Genomic DNA, 19,449 nt, shown 5'->3' with positions numbered 1-19,449 from the left:
ACACATAACTTTTTCACCATCATATCATGTGAATAAATGTCTCTTGAGGCATAAACATACACTGCATTCCATTAGATAAGTTAATGACATATCATGCATAACATATTGATAAGTGCACAACATCTTTCATTAGAATAACATTTAGGCTTGTTAGTTATTTGCATATCATTCATGGTGTTTCTTTAATTAGGATCACATCATCATAATATTGGAATAAGTACCCTCTAAGGCATAAACATACATTGCATTCACATATAATCTTCATTCATTATATTGTGTACATATCTTCAAATGCATAGCATACATCCTCATGTCATCCTGCATAATGTATCGCATTCATTCACATGTTGCTTACATAATACATATCATTCATTCATATGTCGTGGTTGTCTACAAATTCATTATAACATCTTGCGTGATCATACCTTACATAACATGCATGCATATGTTGTTACAGACACATATATATGTGATTTTTCAATCATATATTGCATTTTCATATCACTATATTTAACACATAACATGCATCAACATAAAATTTTGAAGAAAGAAAGAAAATAAAAATAAAGTTACTTTGTAATAAATTGTTTCCCATTTAGTTCACATTGAGACTCTTAGAATCTTTCTTGGAGGAAGTGAAAAGTAAAACATTCTTTGATCAAATTAGTTAATTGAAAAAAAATTAATGATTCTGATATCACTACTTTTGAAGCATTCGCCTAATGTGCATGACATAAAGTTGTTCAAATTCATTCCTTTTTCCATCCTTTTTTACCATGGCCTTGTTTGCAATGTTCATGAAGAATTATCATGGAATGGAGGCACTCTTGTACAATGAATGGAAGCAAATCTCAGAAAAAAAAAAAACAAAAAAAAGATGAAAGAAAAGTCTTTATACCGAAAACCCTTTTGGGCGGTCTAAGAAAAATTAAAAAAAAAAATCAACAAAAACTAGGGGCAAGTTGTCGCATGAATAAAACTCTTTTCCCGAGCATTAAAACTTTTGAAAGTAAAACAATCACAATTTAAAATGATGTGTGGGCATTTTTTTTCTTCTTTTTTCCTTCCCAAAAAAAAATAATAATAAAATCTCAAACACACTTTTGCACCTGAAGGCCAATCTAAACTCTCAAACTAGGGGCAACTTTTGAAGTCCTCATCTTTTTTTAAGCTCTTCATGTCGTCAAACACATCTTGTATCCTAAAACCAATTCAAAACTTTCAAACTGGGGCACCTCAGAACTTTTCAAGGATTAAAAAATTGTTCAGTTAAATAAAAACACAATGATGACACCTCAAGAAGACTTAAAGATGGAAACAATTGGAAAGTAAATGGAAATTGCGACTTACGGGGTTCAAGACTTAAGTAATTGAAAACATAAGTCGATTAGAATAAGAACTAAATAGAGATGAATGAAGAAGGTTCTGAGATTAGTAAGGCGGAGTTGTCACTTGAAACTCACACTCAAGATAAAACTCAGAAAAAGAAAAGACATCCATTCTCTCACAATTTTGCCAAAGTTTTATCACTATTCAAATTGTGTTTAATAAGAAAAGAAGTTTGGAAAGCAAGAAACAAGAAAGAAATAAAGGTAGAATAATGTCAATCAACATATGCTTTTCATGCTTAAGGAGGAGAGGCAAACATATTCATTATAGAACTAACATACTCCTCTCTTATCTTTTCTCTCCAAGTTAGGCTTCACAATAAAGAAGCACCATCCCCTATAATCCACGACCACCACTCCAATTGTTAGGAATCACACAATAAGAATATAATCTCTTCAGCATAAGCACACCCATAGATAATAGTAGAATTATAAGTAAAAGCACATAAGAAAATTTAATGTGGTTTAACACATCAATGTCTACATCTATGAATAGTCAAGAAAAAGTATTTGATAACGCTGTCGTTGACGCGTTCAAATTAATACTACTTATCTATAACAACTTCAGTATTGTTAAGAAAGTAGTCAACAAAATAGTAAGGGTAAAGTAACCCAAAGTCGTCTCCCAACGAACACAGAATTGATTTTTTAACAAATTAGTTCTTATAAAACTATACAAAGCGGTTAGTCAAACAAAATAAAAAATATAGGGGATTCAGATAAACAAAGATAGAAATAAAATTTAAAAGATAAAAAGAAATAAAAACAATAGAAAAGAAAATAGATTGATTCCATTGCTTTTTCAAAATAGATTCATCATCGGTTATCTAAAGATTATTGCTCAATTAATTATTGTTGTAGATTTGCAAATTAATCAATGTAAAGTCTCAATTAATTTGTTGGCGTTCTCACTTTTAACCAAAGTACAGTCTCAATTAAAAGTGAGAACTTTTAGATTATCCATAGTAAATTCAATCAAAGTACAGTCTCAATCAAATTTTACTATGCCTAATCATGTCTATTCTTTTATCTCCTCACCAAATAAAAAGCTTAATTAATCAAAGTAAAGTCTCGATTAATTTTCATTAGAGTAAATACCTTTAACCAAAGTAAAGTCTCAATTATTGGTAAAAACTCATTTAATCACATGAAAGTTTCTAAATAAAATCAAAGTAAAGTCTCAATTAAATTTAAAAACCCTTGAACTCATATGATCAACATGCATATAGATTTAAAATCATTACTTTTTACGAGATTCAAAGATAAAAGACATAGATGAATTAAAACCTCAACAATAATAAAAAGAACAAAGAAATTAATTCATTCTAACCTCAAAATCCATAATGAAATTACAATGGAATCAACCCAAGAAGTTTAGCAATCCATGGAATACAAAATAAAAAGAAGAATAGAGAGAAGAAAAGAGAGAGAAAGGAAACGAAATTAGGCACCCCTAAGGGTTCCAAAACTCCGAAGTCCCGAGCTTGTTTTCTACTTCTCCCTTGGTCTCTTTATATAGGAATTGGACTGGGCTTTTCTGTTGCTAAAATCTCTCAAATATCTTTTGAAATAAAGATAAATATAAATATTAAAAAATACTTGGAGAGATATAGACTATTTGACAAATATAATTGGTTGATAATATCAATATCTAATATAATTAAATTAATTAATTACTTAAAGATATATGATAAATTATCACCAATTAATATTTGTATTAATTTTCCAAATCAACCCTTTGCAATCTCCTTAAATTATCTTCTAAATAATCCAATATCTTCAAGATATATTTGTTTGTTGTGGAACTAAAAAGATTCAAGAAGATCTTGTCATATTTAAAAAGATTTGGTAGTTATTATCTTTTAATATTTTATGATATAATTAAATAAGATAATTATTTAAAAATATCAAATAAAATATCTAAAGATATATTTTCCCAAATTATCTTCTATCATAAAGATAAAGAAAACCGCAAGGTCCAATTTTTCTTTCCTCTCTTCTAGGTTTAGTCAAACTTCTTCACTTTTTCAAGCTTTTCTTGCCGTCTTCATGTAATGCTTGGCCTGAATTTTTGTGTTTTTGATAATTTCTTATTCTTTGATTTATCTTTAAGGTGTCATGAAGCTTTAATCAATTTATTTCCACACCTCTAAATGAGCTTAAAACTTAACTTCAGCTGCATCAACAAACGTTAAAATATCCAAAAATAATTTATGCAGCTAAAAATCACTTTTTAAGACATTTTTATCACACAAGCTCAAACAACCTAATTATCAAAATTATCAATTAAATCACTCTTTAGGTACACAAATTCAATTAAATACCCAGAATTAAACATTAAATGAGGGCAAAAATACGTACTCATCATACCCACACACTTATCCTTTTGCACTCCTGGGCAAAATCAAACAATTTCAAAACTTAATATGAGGTATTTTATTTCACATCAACATTGGATCAAAGGAATGAACATCACTGGAGACAAATCAATACTCTAGAGATCAAATTATCATGTATATACAAACAGAAATGTTCTATTTTTCACACATAAGTTAATCTTTTGAATTCACAAGACAATCAATTATGAAAGAAAGCACTCAAGTTAAATGTGTATTTTCTCACCAAAATTCTCTCAAGTGTTTTGGCTTGTGTTTTCACTCAAAATACTCATGTAAGTAAACTCTCATAATACTTAACAAGACTCTAATATTCACAAACTTTCAGAAAATATGCATTCAAAGATCATGAGGACTTTTCACAGGTTATAATGGGGCTAAGGCAAAGGTAGGAAAAATTTTAAGATTTTTGGGTTTTTGAAATTAAAATATAGAAAGAATAATGGAGCATAATTTCAAAAACAACTCTTTTTCGTTTATTGCTTTGTTGCTCTCTCTTTTTTTAGAAAGCAATTATTTCAACACTTTTTCATCAACAATTTTTCCTTTTGCCATTTTTATTAATTTGTGGGTGAGGTACTCACCCACACACTTTATTCCTCAACCATTCCTGAACATAATCCATTAGCTCCTTCTTTCTTCCTAAGGTAGAATATGGTCTTTTTCTTTTCAAGGTTATGCAATAGGCTTAAAACAAGAAAAAAAGGTTTAAAGCTCAAAGGGGCTACCAATGGATTAATATCAAGGTGGGCTTATTTGGCCAAGTAGCTAAAAATAAGAAATGCCTCAGTCATATCAAATCATGCATATTCACCTAAGATGCAAAACAAAAGACTCAAGCTAAACATTTGAGTATAAACAAACATGAGCAAGTCACTCAAGAAAAAAATAGGAATAACATATGGCAGTTCATCCTTTACATTAAGGCTCAAGACTCACAAGGTCAAATTCTTTCACAAAAGATTTAATCAAGAAATTCTCAAATCAACTCAATTAGCAAATCATAGAAACAGTCCACTCATACCAACATGACTTTTATTTTTCTAGAATTATGATCATCCCAATTATTGAATCAAATCCCAAAATCCAATGTCAATATGTTTTATTGAAAGCAGGGAAATATTTTTGGTGGATTTCTTATGAGACATATTGTTTAAAAGTTTCACTTAGTAAAAAGTTAATACTTTCACAATTTTCTCAAAAAGAAATCACAATTTTTTTTCTTTTTAAAATGAAAATAAAAACAAAACAAAAATTGAAAAACACAAAAAAAGAAAAATTCTACCTACAGTTTGTCTCCCCCACACTTATTTAAAAAAAAAAAAATGGTACTCATCAGTATTACTGCTCAACATGCAATTTTTTTTGAAAAAATTGCAAACTTTCATAAACTTCTTTGTGAACAAAATTGTAAACCAACCTTCTTGTGCAATCTCGTATAATCTTTTGTGAACTAAAATGAAAACCTTCCTTGTGCAATCTTTCCTGCCAAATTACAAATCCTCTAATGACACATTTATCCAAGTTTCCCATACATTAAGTTGGAGTGACAACTTTAAACAATTCTTGTTATGTTGTTTTATTTATCATATGATTTCATATAAAACTTTAGTAAATACTCACTTCAGAATCAACACTAATACGACTGACATATAGTCAAAAGCTTTAAGTAGTTGTTTTCTCTATTTGAAAAAATTCATTAAAAATATTATATATATATATATATATAAAATATGTTCAATTTAATAAATTTCTTTTATCATATATCATTTTCTTTTATTTTTTAATATCCCAAAAGAAGCTCGCCCCTATCACTAATGCCAAAATGGCTGCTTACGAACGAGTAACGTGTTCTATATTTTTGAAACCAATTTTTTGCCACAAACTTTTGTTATAGTTATTATATTTTTATATATTATATGTTACGTTTTTTTATGATATATTATCTTATTTTTATAAAAAAAAATTATTCTTGCAATCTTCAAATTTTTGAGTTATCATGATCATCACCCTTATTGATATCCACTAGCATCTTATTTTAAGAAAAAAAGAGGTTAATTTAAATCCACCAAAAAGTCTTTGGTGTGTGTGTGTTTGTTTTTAAGCCTAATAGTTAACATTTTTCATATTTTTAAAAATCTTCTTAATTAACTTCATAAATAGATTTGTCTAATCAATCTATCGACAAACTTGTTTGATATGTGTTGTTATACTTTAGTGTATTAACACACTCATTTAATTTGTATTGTTAGACTCTTCTAATCATTATATTGACAGACTTATCTAAATGTGTATAGACTTGTCTAATTAGATAATCGATGAAAATCAAATTAAGAATGATGAAATTGTTAGATACAAAGCACAATTGGTTGCTCAAGGTTATTCACAAAACCTTGTATTGATTTGTGAAAAAACATATTCACTAGTATTGGATGCAACAACATTACAATATTCAATTATCCTAGTTGGACAACAAGGTTTGCATTTACATCTAATGGATGATGTTACAACCTATTTGTACGGTTCTTTTGAGAATCATATTTATATGAAAATCCCTGAAGGATTTCATTTGCCCAACAAGAAAAATTCTAAAGAGAGATATTCAATAAAATTGAACATGCTCTTTTATTGATTAAAGCAATCAGGACATGTGTGGCATAATTGTCTTATTGAATACTTATTAAAAGAAGGATATAGAAATGATCCTATTTGTTCTTGTATTTATATGAAAAGATCTAAAAATGAATTTGCCATAACTATTGTTTATGTAGATGACAAAAACATCGTTGGAACTCTTAATGAGCTCACAAATGCAATTGATTACTCAAAGAAATAATTTAACATGAATGATCTTTGAAGGGCAAACTTTTATTTGAAATTAGATATTGAGTATTTAAATAAAGGTGTTTTTATACGTCAAGAGGCTTATATAATTAAGGTGCTTAAAATATTTTAAATGGACAAGTCATGTCCATTATGCACTCCAATAGTTGTGAGGTCGTTAGATGTTGATAAAAACTCTTCTTAGACCTCAAGAAAATGATGAAGATCTTCTTGGTCCAGAAGCACCATATCTTAGTGGCATAGAAACACTAATGTATCTTGCTAATTATACTCGATCTAATATTGCATTTGCTGTAAATTTGTTAAGTAATATATAGTTCTTCAACTACAAGAAGAAAATGGTTTGGAGTAAAACATTTACTTTGTTAATTTAAGGGTACTACGAATATGAGCTTATTCCATTCAAATGATTCAGATTCAGACCAATGGGTTATGTATATGCATGTTATTTTACATATTCTCACAATGTCACAATGGTTGATTACAAACAACATGTTTATTCACATGTGGTAGCACAATGGTTTCATGAAAGTATATGAAACAAACCATAGTAGAAACATCGTCTAATCATGTTTGGTTAAGGTTTATAATTCAACATGTGCAAGAAACTTGTGACTATCCCTGACAAAGATGAAATCAACAACCATATATAAAGACAATAGTGTATTGTTTAATTGAAAGGATGATATAGATATCCAAAAATTCATTCATGTGAAAATATGTCAGGTCTATTTATGAAGTTTTTGCCAAGAAGAACTTTTGAGCAAATGATTCACAAGTTCGGACTCCGTCACCTTAATGATGTAAGTTTACATGAAGGGGAGAAATAGAATATGTGATGAACAATATTGTATTAAAGAATACAGAATGTTGTACTCTTTTCCTTTCACTAGTTTGTTTTTATCCCAAAGGGTTTTTCCTAGTAAGGTTTTTACGAGGCACATTCTTTTATCAATGGAAACTCAATGGGGAGTGTTATGAATTAATGATTGTCCATTGATTTGATACATTTACTCATATGATTGATACTCATATGATTCATTACTCTTTATGTAAAGATGTAAATATTTGTATTAACTAAGTTGATTTGTTTCCTTTATGGATTACATGTTGTATCTATAAATAAGACTCTTCCTATCAATAATAATACACAGATGACTTGCTCCTTATTCTCTCATTCTCTATTTTTTATTGTTTCTTCACTCCTCTATTATATATTATTCTCTCTGTTATTCGCTTTGTTTTATAACATAATTTTATATATTTGAATTGTTGAATTTTATATATTTGAAAATGTTAAAGACATTTATATTCTGTAAATACTCTTTATAAATTCTAACAAAGAATTATCACATGTAGAAAAAAAAATATACCTTTCAAAAGTTCCTCAAACTAGTACGACTTTCGTTAGAAATTGCAGTCAAAAGAACTTTCAATACAATCTATCTTTCTGTAACCTTGTTACTGTTTTCTTCAATTTTCTCCAGGAAAATAAAAGAAAAGAAAACAAATGAAACCTATCCTTTTGTCACCTTGCCACTGTTTTCTTTAATTTTTCTTAAAAAATAAAAGGAATTTGATGAGTTGGCTATTTTAAAGGAATCACATAATTTACAACATACAATGTAGGTCACGTTTATAACAAATTCAATGATGATTTGCTTAATTCTTAAAAAAATATGAAACTAACTTTTATTTATTAAAAATATAAATAAATAATAAAAAAAATAATAGTCCTAAACAACTAAAACACTTTTTTTTTTTAAATTACAAACACCAAGTTTCGTTCTCAAAATTTCAAACTTGTTTGTTAGTAGAGACTTAAGGAATATATCAACTAAATGTCTTGTAATAAATAAGAGCTACATCACTGTTCCTTTGCAATTCTCTGAACAAGGATAGCTTAATATTTACATATAACATAAAAAGATAAATTGTCATTAGGTCCATGTTTTGTTATTAAGTGTATGTGTGATGTGTTAAGTTTTTTATGATGACCATAATAGCATGACAATGACTAATATGACATGTATGTGGTAATCTGAAAATATTAATTTGTTGTCTTGATAGTCGACTAAACTACTAATCTAGTTAACTAGGTTAGTTCTGGTACTTAGCTTTGGGCCTTGTCATAATGTAGTTGACTAGCCAACTAATGTAGTTAAAATAAAAACAGAATTTGCACCTTCAGAACAGAGAGTTTTTTCAACCAGAAAGAAAGTGAAAAGAGAGATTGAAATCTTCTTGGAGAATATACTGCAGTAAAGGCTTATGTGTTCATCAAGATTGATCATCAAGATCAAGTGAAGAGAGTGTAATATTGACACTAAAACAACGTACAAAATCAAATGTTATTGTTTCATTACTGTCACTGTTTTGTATCAAACTCTGTATGAATTTTTGTAACAGTTTCTTATAGGTTCTTGGATCTGAAATTTTGTGTGTTATCACTGTGATTGTGGTAATTATGTGTAATTGTTTGGAGCATTACAGTTTGCACTATTCTTGAGTGGATGTCATCAAGAAAGTGTGGTTTTAGTGTTTAGGAATTACATAGGTTTTTCTTGTATTCCTTCTCTTGTTGATATAGTGAAATTTCTAGTGAGGAAAACTAGAGACTTCATTTGAATCGAATCAGTATAAACTTTGATGTCTCTTGTGCTCTCTTTCATTCTCTTTTAATTTTTTCTAGGTATAAAGGTTGAACAATATGCATTCTTAAACTCCTTTTGTCAATTGGTTAAAGATTTCATAAAAACTGTTTTTCAAGTTTAAGAACAATTCAAAAGTTTGAAAAATCAATTCACCCCCCTCTTGGTTATGAAATATTGGTGCATCAAATCTAACATCATGTTTTAAAACAAATCAACATTGATGATATTGACTAACAAATACATAAATGGTACTCTATGACTTGATTATGGCGATGCGAGACTGAAGTGTACAAGTAGAAATTTAACTTCTTTGAGAAGCAAAATTCATTTTAATTATTTTCTTCTTATAATTAATTATTTATAATAAAATTTATAATCGTGGGTAGGTAACCGATACTAAAAATTGATTTTCTACAAATATAATTTCATGAGAGGAAGTAAAAGTTATTTCTAACCTAAAGAAAAGAGAAACCTAAATAGGGAGGAGAAGAAGAAGGAAGAGAGACGATAGTTATTTAAAATTCTGACAAGAATTGTGAAAAACGAAATTGTCTATTTCTTCGAGTCTTATTATCTTGAGGGTGAGTTTTAAGTAGGGACTACTCTCGTTTTAGAGTCTTCTTCCAAGGGTCATGGTAGAAACCATCTCAACATCAACTGAGGCCTATCTATTTACTTTCCAATTATTTCCTTCCTTGAATCTTCTTCCAAGTGTTGTTGAACAATGCAATTCACATTTGAAACATACTGAATAACATACAATCTATTTTAGTTTATATATATATATATATATATATATTGGAGTTTTTATTTGAATGGACCTATACTAAGAAAGCTAGGACTAGTATGGAGATGCAACTTTCTAGCGCAAACTATTTGTAAACACCCAATTTTGTTCGGGTAATCAAAAATTATTTCTAAAAATAAAAAAGGGAAAGATCTTGAAAAGTGAAAAATATTTTAAAAAGCTAAAAAAATAATGAAGGTATATTTTGTTTGATCTCTTTGAAATATTATGTACACATTCATAATTTTGATCATGTTTTATCTAAGCATCCTTTCAATCAAAATATTTGTCTAATTAAATTAGAAGTTAAAAAATTTAATTTTAAATTTTATTAATCTTTTTGTTTTTTATAGAGATCCCATCATTTCCTTCCCCTCTTTTTTCAAATGAACTAAGAGCTAACTTCTGCTATTGACACCTCCTTTGTTACTTTTCAACCTATTTATAAATGAGCTAATAACCCATGTTTCTACATTCACACTCCCTATTTTTTCTTTTTTTACCCACCTAAAATCCCTCAACTCAGAAGCTGCCATGTGTCCCTCTTTTTTGTTCTCCTTATCAGTTATCCCTTAACTTACATACCCATCTTTAATTTATCTTCTTCTATTACACCCACCTTTCCTCTCTTTCTTCCAACTAATTCACTTTTCTCACTAACAAACCCATTCACTTTTCCACTCAATCACTTCACTCTCTTTCCCAATGCCACTTTTTCTTACACACATCACAACCGCACCCTCACATTCAGGCTGCAGACATCCTTCCACACTTCCATTGTTTTGATACATCACCATTCATTTATTACTCATGAACTCATGACCCATGGACAGATACAGTGACAAGGTTTGCATCCAAGATAACAACCTTCATTAAAATGGACAGGGAGGACCACGGAGAAGGGGGATCATGATCTTTTTTCTTTGAAGAAAAAAACTCTACTCTAGGAGGAGGGAGAGATACCAAAATAATACCAAGAACACCATCTCCACCGTACACATAGAAGACTCCATCATCCTCCCCATAACACTCATTATCACCATAATTATCTCTATGTTTTTTACCTATCTTTCTCCGATAACCAAAACACACTCAGAACACACTCTTCTGATATATTTCTTCTTCCCCTCCGTTAACAAGGACACTGTAAGGCCCATTAAAATTGGCTTAATACTTTCTGCCCTAAAGTAAAGGGCTGCCCCTTGTAAATGGGCCTAGGGCTGGCCCAAGTGATAAAACCCAACCCTAATCCGCCCTAACCCACTGACTTCCATTCTTTCACAGAAACGTAGCCGTCGCCCTCCGCTGCCCAAAAGAGCTTTGCTAGGGTTCGCTTCTTCCTCTCGAACAAGTTGGCTCAAGCTCAGTTTTTGTTTTCTGCTCCATGTAAGTGATCCCCAATCTCATGCCTTTTCCACGTAAGAGCTCTTTTCTGTATTCTTTCACTTAAGGTTCCATAATAACGTGATTTTGCTACTGTTCCGCCGTTTCGCCAGTTTTCTAGTCCATCTCTCAAGCTACTGTGCTCCGTGGTCCAGTGTCAAAGCCTCATGTAACCCCTTTCCAGGTACGAGAAGTTAGGGTTTTGCAAAATAATTGATATCCATGATTTTATGAAATGTACGTGTGATTTGATGATCTGTATGCTGCCTTGAGTGTGTGGAATGTGCTATTGAACTGTTTAGATGTGTTTCTCGTCTGTTACGCGCATGAGCAGTGGGCGAGGATTGATAATCTCGCCCAAGCGAGCTGTCTCGCTCAAGCAAGATGAGCTGAGGCTCGCCCAGGAATTCTCGCGCGAGGGGTCGCCCAGGCGACCAGCTCTATTTATTTGAGCGAGCATCTCGCCCAGGCGAGGAGGGTCTCGCCTAAGCGAGACAGTGCAGAGGCCACTGTTCCAGGATTTCGAGCTCTCGCCTAGGCGATGAGGTCTCGCCTGAGCGAGAGTCTCTCTCGCCCGAGCGAGACTTGTTTGCTTGAGCGAGGGGCTGGGCGAGGGTGCTGTCTAATTTGGCATTCCTTTCCATTTTGGATGGTTGGCATGCGATTAATAAGATTGTTGTATGATGGTATGATGGGTTTGAATATATATATGTTGAGGGGAGGATCATATGTGATGATGGGTGAGAGTGACATGATCTTACGTGAATATTTCAAGAGTGGTTAGATATGTATGTGATCAAAAATCGGGCATGAACAACGATGAACCTTGATGATTGGTAATTCTGTGGCATGATATTGATATGAGGGGAGATGTTTCCTCTAGGTTGGTGATACGAGCTGGTACTGATTGACATGTGATATACGAGGGATGTTGGTATGAATCTTCCATGCATGGTATATGTGATTATTTCCTGGCTGATTTTATATGTCGGTAAGTGGTTAGTACGTAAACCCTTGGAGTCTCTAGGTGAGACTTCGGGGTCGTGCTTTAGTGGTCGGGACGTAATTCCATGTCCCCTATTAGTGGGTGTCTATATGGTGGCCCCCCATCTGTATAACTAGGTAAGGATTCAAGGTAAGGTTGCATCCTGACACTCTAAGGAGTCAGTTAGTCTCACCTAGAGCGGACTGACTCCTATGGTGAGAGTAGTAAGAGGCCCGAAATTCATTAAGGGCTAACCTTGTGGTGAGGGAAAATTGATCCATCGTAACACTTGTGACACATAGCTCGGGGGTGAGCAGCTCGGGGGTGAGCAGAGGTATCCACCACAAGTGCAAGCATCCACTGAATCCGACAAAGTTATATGTATCCGGTTGAGTCGAGTCGATTCGTAGTGTATTGTTTGGAAGGTCGTAATATGCTTGTGTGACGTATGTATGATGGACTGTGAATATGTATCTGACTTCATTGATGAAATGATTTTATGCTCTAGCTTACCCTACTTTTGTTGTTGTGTGTTCCTGCTGTGTGGTACTCTCTTTTGCGATGATCATCAACTTGTTGGTGTGAGCAGAGACGAGGAACACCCGTGCACAACAGGGAGGTGGTAATTCCGCTACATAGTCCGCGTGGATTGGACTTTAGTTTCCTTTGGGCTTTTCTTTAGGGCTATGGCCAATGTATTCGTTGTTCTTGGATTTGTATACTTTTAGTCAAACCGTTATCCTATTTTTGTTGGCATCATGGTGTGCCTAGTTTTATTGGGGTGGTGTTAAGAACCCCAGGACTGCGTTGTTATACTATTTTATGTGTGGCGTTTCTTTTAATTACGCATATTAATTAAATGGGACGTTACATTTATTGTATAAGAACGGTCATTCCTTAGGTCTGTGGACTTGGACTGTCCGCTTAGCTTTCTCTGTGTGTCTTTGAGTGTTTGGTTAAAATCCTATCTTACCGAGTCTAACCAAGTGATTTTCTCTATTCTAGTGAGCTATGGCACCTCACCGTAGGAACACTCAATCCTCCCAGGGCGATGCACCGGACATCGCTAGAGCTATAGAAGCCATGGTAGTGGCTATGGCGCAGCAGAGTGCTGCGATGATGCAGCAGCATGAGGCATCCATGCAGCGACAGGCGGCATCGCTTCAGCAGCAACAGGTAGTGATGCAGTAGATGGAGGCTGCGAGAGTAGCTGTTGAGGATGCTCATCGGCAGCATATAGAGGCCCTCCGCCAATTGGAGGAGAATAGGGTGGTTGCCCCTGTGTTTGGTCTTGAACCTCGACCTACAGTCAGGGAGTGAAGCTTGGAGCACTTTCTGAAGCACCACCCGGCGAAGTTTGATGGAAAGACTAGTCGTGACGCTGCAGACCAATGGCTGAAGGACCTAGAGCACATCTATGATGCAAAGATGTGCCCCGTAGAGAACAGGTTGCCAGTTTAAGTATATATGCTCACGGGGGAGGCGGAGCATTAGTGGATCAACACCAAATCTATCCTTGAGGAGAGGGATGAGCGAGTGACATGGGAGGCTTTCAGAGAGAGATTCCTCTTCGAGTATTTTCCAGACAGTATCCGATACGCCAGGGAGGTAGAATTCCTCCAGTTGACTTAGGGCGGAAAGACCGTGACGGAGTATGTTGAGAGGTTCAAGCACCTCAACCGCTTTTATACTCTACCGCTTGATGAGGAGTGGAGATGCCGTAAGTTCGAGAATGGCGTCCGCGGTGATATCCGCTTGATGGTGGCTCCTTTGTCCATCAAGGATTTTGCCGCTCTGGTGGAGAAGGCCAGGGTGATGGAGAAGATGAAACGCGAGGTGGAAGGTCAGCGCCCACAACAGCCATAATCGCCTCAGAGGATTGGTGGACCATCTGGGCCAAAGCCCAGACACGAGGAGCGGAGGAGGCCATATGATAGACCCCACCATCAGCCTCACGGGTCTAGGAGCTTTTCTCCTCAGTAGGGTCGAGTTTAGTGTTACATATGTGGAGGACCCCACCTGAGGAGCGCTTGTCCATGTATGGAGGGTTACCGCAGGTGCAACAACTGTGGCAAGGAAGACCACTTTGGGAAGGACTGTCCCAACCTTGCCAGGGCAGCAACACGCCCTCCGGTTCAGACTCCCCATCAGCATCACAAGAGGGACAAAGGCAACAGGCCTCAGGCGACCGGCAGGGTGTATGCTATGTTAGGAGCTGAGGCATCAGGCTCAGGTAACTTGGTTATGGGTAGTTGCATGATAGTTGGTACTTCTTGTTGTGTGTTGTATGATTCTGGAGTGACACACTCCTTTGTGTCAAATACATGTATGGAACGGTTAGATGTGTCGGTGCGTGACCTGCAGTGTGAACTTGCGCTGTCTACTCCGGCGTCGGGTTTATTCAGCACGTCGTCCTTATGTGCTAGGTGTCAGGTGGAGGTAGAGGGACGCAGGTACAGGGTGAACCTAATATGCCTGTCTCTACAAGAGTTGGAGGTGATCTTAGGAATGGATTGACTCTCATCAAATCGCGTTCTAATAGACTACCGAGAGAAGAAGCTGCTTTTTCCCAACACAGCGGAGCCTGAATTGGTATCTTCTCAGGGTGTTATGAAGGAACTCCATGACACCGCGCAGTGTTATATGATCTTCACACATCTAGTGGTGGAGGGAGGAGAGACGACGTCAGTAATACCAGATGTGCAGGATTTTGAGGATGTGTTCCCAGAAGAAGTGTCAGGGTTACTGCCCCGCAGAGAGGTAGAGTTCTCTATTGATCTAGTGTCGGGGACAGGTCCAGTATCGATGGCTCCCTACCGCATGGCTCCAATGGAGTTGGTTGAACTTAAGAAACAGATAGAGGAACTGATGGCGAAACAGTTTATCCGACCCAGTACTTTGCCTTGGGGAGCGCCAGTGCTTTTAGTGAAGAAGAAGGATGGGAGTTCGCGATTGTGTGTGGACTATGGATAGTTGAACAAAATGACAATCAAGAATAAGTACCCTCTTCCGAGAATCGACGACTTGATGGATCAGCTACATGGGTCAGCAGTATTCTCGAAGATTGATCTACGGTCTGGATACCACCAAATATTGGTGAAGGACGATGATGTACAGAAGACGGCCTTCAGGTCCAAATATGGCCACTATGAGTATGTGGTTATGCCGTTTGGTGTGACCAACGCTCCGGCGGTGTTCATGAACTACATGAATAGGATCTTCCAGCCTTTCCTAGATAAGTTTGTCGTAGTCTTCATAGACGACATCTTTATCTATTCCAGGACTCAGGAGGAGCATGCAGAACGCTTGAGGTTGGTGCTTAGTGTTTTGAGAGAGAAGCAGTTGTATGCCAAGTTGTCTAAGTGTGAGTTCTGGATGGGTGAGGTTTAGTTTTTGGGGCATGTGATATCCGCCCAGGGAATTGCAATGGACCCAGCGAAGGTCGAGGCAGTGGTAAAGTGGGAAAGTCCTAAGTCGGCCACAGAGATCAGGAGCGTCGTGGGGTTGGCGGGCTACTATAGGAGATTCATAGAGGGATTCTCCAAGATAGTGGCACCCCTGACAGTGCTTACTCGGAAGGACCAACCCTTCACTTGGATAGATAAGTGTTAGGAAAGTTTCCAGGAGCTGAAGAGAAGATTGACTAACGCTCCGATACTAGTGATCCCAGATGTCGGGAAGTTGTTCGAGGTCTACTGTGACGCCTCCCACCTCGGACTTGGTTGTGTATTGATGCAGGAGAAGAAGGCAGTGACGTATGCGTCAAGACAACTTAAGGTGCATGAGCGTAATTACCCCACTCATGACTTGGAGTTAGCGGCCATAGTCTTTGCCTTGAAGCTTTGGAGGCATTATCTTGATGGTGCTCAGTTCCGTGTATTCAGCGATCATAAGAGCCTCAAGTATTTGTTTGACCAGAAGGAGCTGGATGATGAAGGATTGACCCCAACCAAGGATGGAGGCACATGCTTAAGAAGACTAAGCATGTTTAGAAAGGAAGTTCACTAATCTTTCATCCCTTTCATTTGTGTTTGTTATTTTTGATTCCCTAAGTTGACTTAGTTGAATCAACTTTAGTTGACTTGTTGACCTTTGACTAGGTTTGACTTGTTGACTATAGTTGACTTGACTTAAGCCAACATGCTAATCTATGTTTATTTGCTTTGTAGGTTAATTAGGAGTAAGAAAGCAATGCTAGGTGGCGCATGGTGATTGGGGAGCATAAATGATGTGGATGAGAGAGTAAAGCAAAGACATAAAGCATAAAGTAAAAGCCATGAAGCAAGTGTACCTATGTACCTTTGGTCTCCTTTGTTTTTAGCACACTTTGGCCACTTTTTGGAGACATATGAGACACATTCTTTGTCTCCTTTTGTGCTAGAACGAAATTAGCCTTGCACACACCATAGCTAGCTCTTTTGTCTCTCATTTTTTGTAACCTTATTTGACCTAGTTTCTAGAAGCTAGGGTTAGGTTTTTGTAGAGACATCCTTAAAATTTTCAATGAAAATTATGTAAATGATCAAGCACAAGTTGATCTAGTTGTTTTAGGATTTTTGGAGTATGCCAATACTTGGTGGCATAAAGTTTGTAAGAATTATGACCAAGGGCCACCCGCGGCTTCTTGGATGGACATTAAAACTCTTATGCGCGCTAGATTTGTTCCTTCCCATTATAGGAAGGAGACTCTTTTGAAGCTCCAAAGCCTTCAACAAGGGTCCATGTGTGTAGATGAATATTACAAGTTAATGGAGTCCATGCTTCTAAAAGTAGGACTCCAATTTGAAAGTGAAGAGGAAAAGGTAACTAGATTTGTGAGTGGGTTAAGGAGGGACATACAAGATTTAGTAGAGTTATATGAGTACTCCTCTCTTGACAAAGTTTTACATTTGGCCATTAAAGTTGAAACTCAATTGCAAAAGAAAAAAGAGGCCAAGAGGAGTGGTTCATACAATGACTACTATTCTAGTACTTGGAAAGATAAAGAAAGAAAACATGATAAATTACCACTCAAGAGTTCCCAAGACCCACCTCCTAGGACTAATTCATCTAGGCCTTCTAATGAAACTCCTAATTCTTCTCAAGGTATAAGGATAAGTTCTATAAAATGTTTTAAGTGTTTGGGATATGGGCACATAGCTTCAAATTGTCCTACCAAAAGAACCATGGCCTTAAACCTTAAAAGAGAAGTAAAGAGTGAACATTCTTCTCCCCCTTCCCCCAAAAGTACTTCTTCCCACACTTCTTCTTCAAGTGAAAGGATTAAACCCCTTGAAGGTGGATTGTTAATGATAAGACACCAACTAAGACAAGTTTCCAAGGAACTTGACCCTTCTCAAAGACAAAACATTTTTCATTCAAGGTGCCATATCAATGACAAATTATGTCCCCTCCTCATAGATAATGGAAGTTGTGTAAATGTGGCTAGCACAAGGGTTGTGGACAAGCTTGGCTTGAAAACTATCCCTCATGCCAAGCCCTACAAGCTATCATGGCTTAAGAAAGAAGACATTAAAGTAACTCAACAAGTCCTCATTAACTTTTCAATTGGAAATTTTAAAGATGAGGTGTTATGTGATGTTGTGCCTATGGAAGAAACTCATATTTTGTTAGGTAGGCCATGGCAATTTGATAGAAAAGTCTTTTATGATGGCCATGCTAACACCTATGCTTTCTCCTTCCAAGGCAAGAAGTTCACACTCCTACCTCTCTCACCCAATCAAGAAAATGAAGACCAAAATAAAGTGAAAGATAAGAGAAAAGATGAAAAAGAAAAAGAGCAAGTTACCTCCAAAGTGTTACTTGCCTCTAAAAAAAGATTTCCAAAGCAAGATGAACATCAACATTCTTCCTTCTCTTGCAAGGCTCAAAAGGAAGACCCAATGCACAAGCATGAGAAGAAGAGTGGTCTAGAAAAGAGGGATGGCCTAACCAAAGCTAGGGGTAGTACCCTTAGAAAAGATGGAACAAGAGCTCATAAAAGGAAGGCGCAAAACCTCCCCCAAATCAAGTCAAGCTCCATCTACAAAGGCTTCAAGAATTTGTGGTCAAATTCTCTCCAAGGAGGAGAGGATGATGAAGGATTGACCCCAACCAAGGATGGAGGCACATGCTTAAGAAGACTAAGCATGTTTAGAAAGGAAGTTCACTAATCTTTCATCCCTTTCATTTGTGTTTGTTATTTTTGATTCCCTAAGTTGACTTAGTTGAATCAACTTTAGTTGACTTGTTGACCTTTGACTAGGTTTGACTTGTTGACTATAGTTGACTTGACTTAAGCCAACATGCTAATCTATGTTTATTTGCTTTGTAGGTTAATTAGGAGTAAGAAAGCAATGCTAGGTGGCGCATGGTGATTGGAGAGCATAAATGATGTGGATGAGAGAGTAAAGCAAAGACATAAAGCATAAAGTAAAAGCCATAAAGCAAGTGTACCTATGTACCTTTGGTCTCCTTTGTTTTTAGCACACTTTGGCCACTTTTTGGAGACATATGAGACACATTCTTTGTCTCCTTTTGTGCTAGAACGAAATTAGCCTTGCACACACCATAGCTAGCTCTTTTGTTCTCATTTTTTGTAACCTTATTTGACCTAGTTTCTAGAAGCTAGGGTTAGGTTTTTGTAGAGACATCCTTAGGTATCTTTTATTTGCTTAGAGGCCCCTAAACTCTTCTATATAAGGGGTGCTCCTAGACATGTAAAAGGGTTGAACATTTTGAAGTAAAAACACTCTTGTGTCTCAACCATTTGTGAGAGTTTCCTCCCTTGGGAGTGAAACTTTTAAGCCTTATCTTGCATAGCAAGTGGCGGCACACATCCACTCATCTTCAAGGTTGCCATGGCTTCTAGCCTAGCCTTGTAGTGGCGTGCTTCTCACATTTTTACCATTCCTTTCCTTTCCATTTTATGTTTTCTTCTTCCTTTAATTGTTCTTGGTTTTCTATGATTTATGTGCTTTCCATTTCCTTTTTGTTTTGAATCAATCCATCATCTTCTTCTCTTGAGCTTTGT

General features: G+C 35.6%; 1 protein-coding gene across 1 annotated transcript; it reads left to right on the top strand.

Annotated features, from left to right (window-relative positions):
* Positions 1 to 14,477: 14,477 nt before the first annotated feature.
* On the top strand, positions 14,478 to 15,410 carry LOC114180594. Its single transcript, XM_028066907.1, has 2 exons — positions 14,478 to 14,933; positions 15,042 to 15,410. The coding sequence occupies exons 1-2, from the start codon at positions 14,478 to 14,480 to the stop codon at positions 15,408 to 15,410; spliced, it is 825 nt and encodes a 274-aa protein (XP_027922708.1).
* The last annotated feature ends 4,039 nt before the right edge of the window (positions 15,411 to 19,449 follow it).

This window comes from Vigna unguiculata, chromosome 4, assembly GCF_004118075.2.
Source record: "Vigna unguiculata cultivar IT97K-499-35 chromosome 4, ASM411807v1, whole genome shotgun sequence".
Classification (NCBI taxonomy): domain Eukaryota; kingdom Viridiplantae; phylum Streptophyta; class Magnoliopsida; order Fabales; family Fabaceae; genus Vigna; species Vigna unguiculata.
This window is presented reverse-complemented; position numbering and strand designations above follow the sequence as displayed.

Bases quoted from the DNA above. Each gene is read 5' to 3' on its own strand.
- LOC114180594 (XM_028066907.1), top strand. From the start codon at position 14,478: ATGGAGGGTTACCGCAGGTGCAACAACTGTGGCAAGGAAGACCACTTT. The intron at 14,934-15,041 runs GTGATCTTAGGA...GTATCTTCTCAG, and splicing joins TGTCTCTACAAGAGTTGGAG to GGTGTTATGAAGGAACTCCA.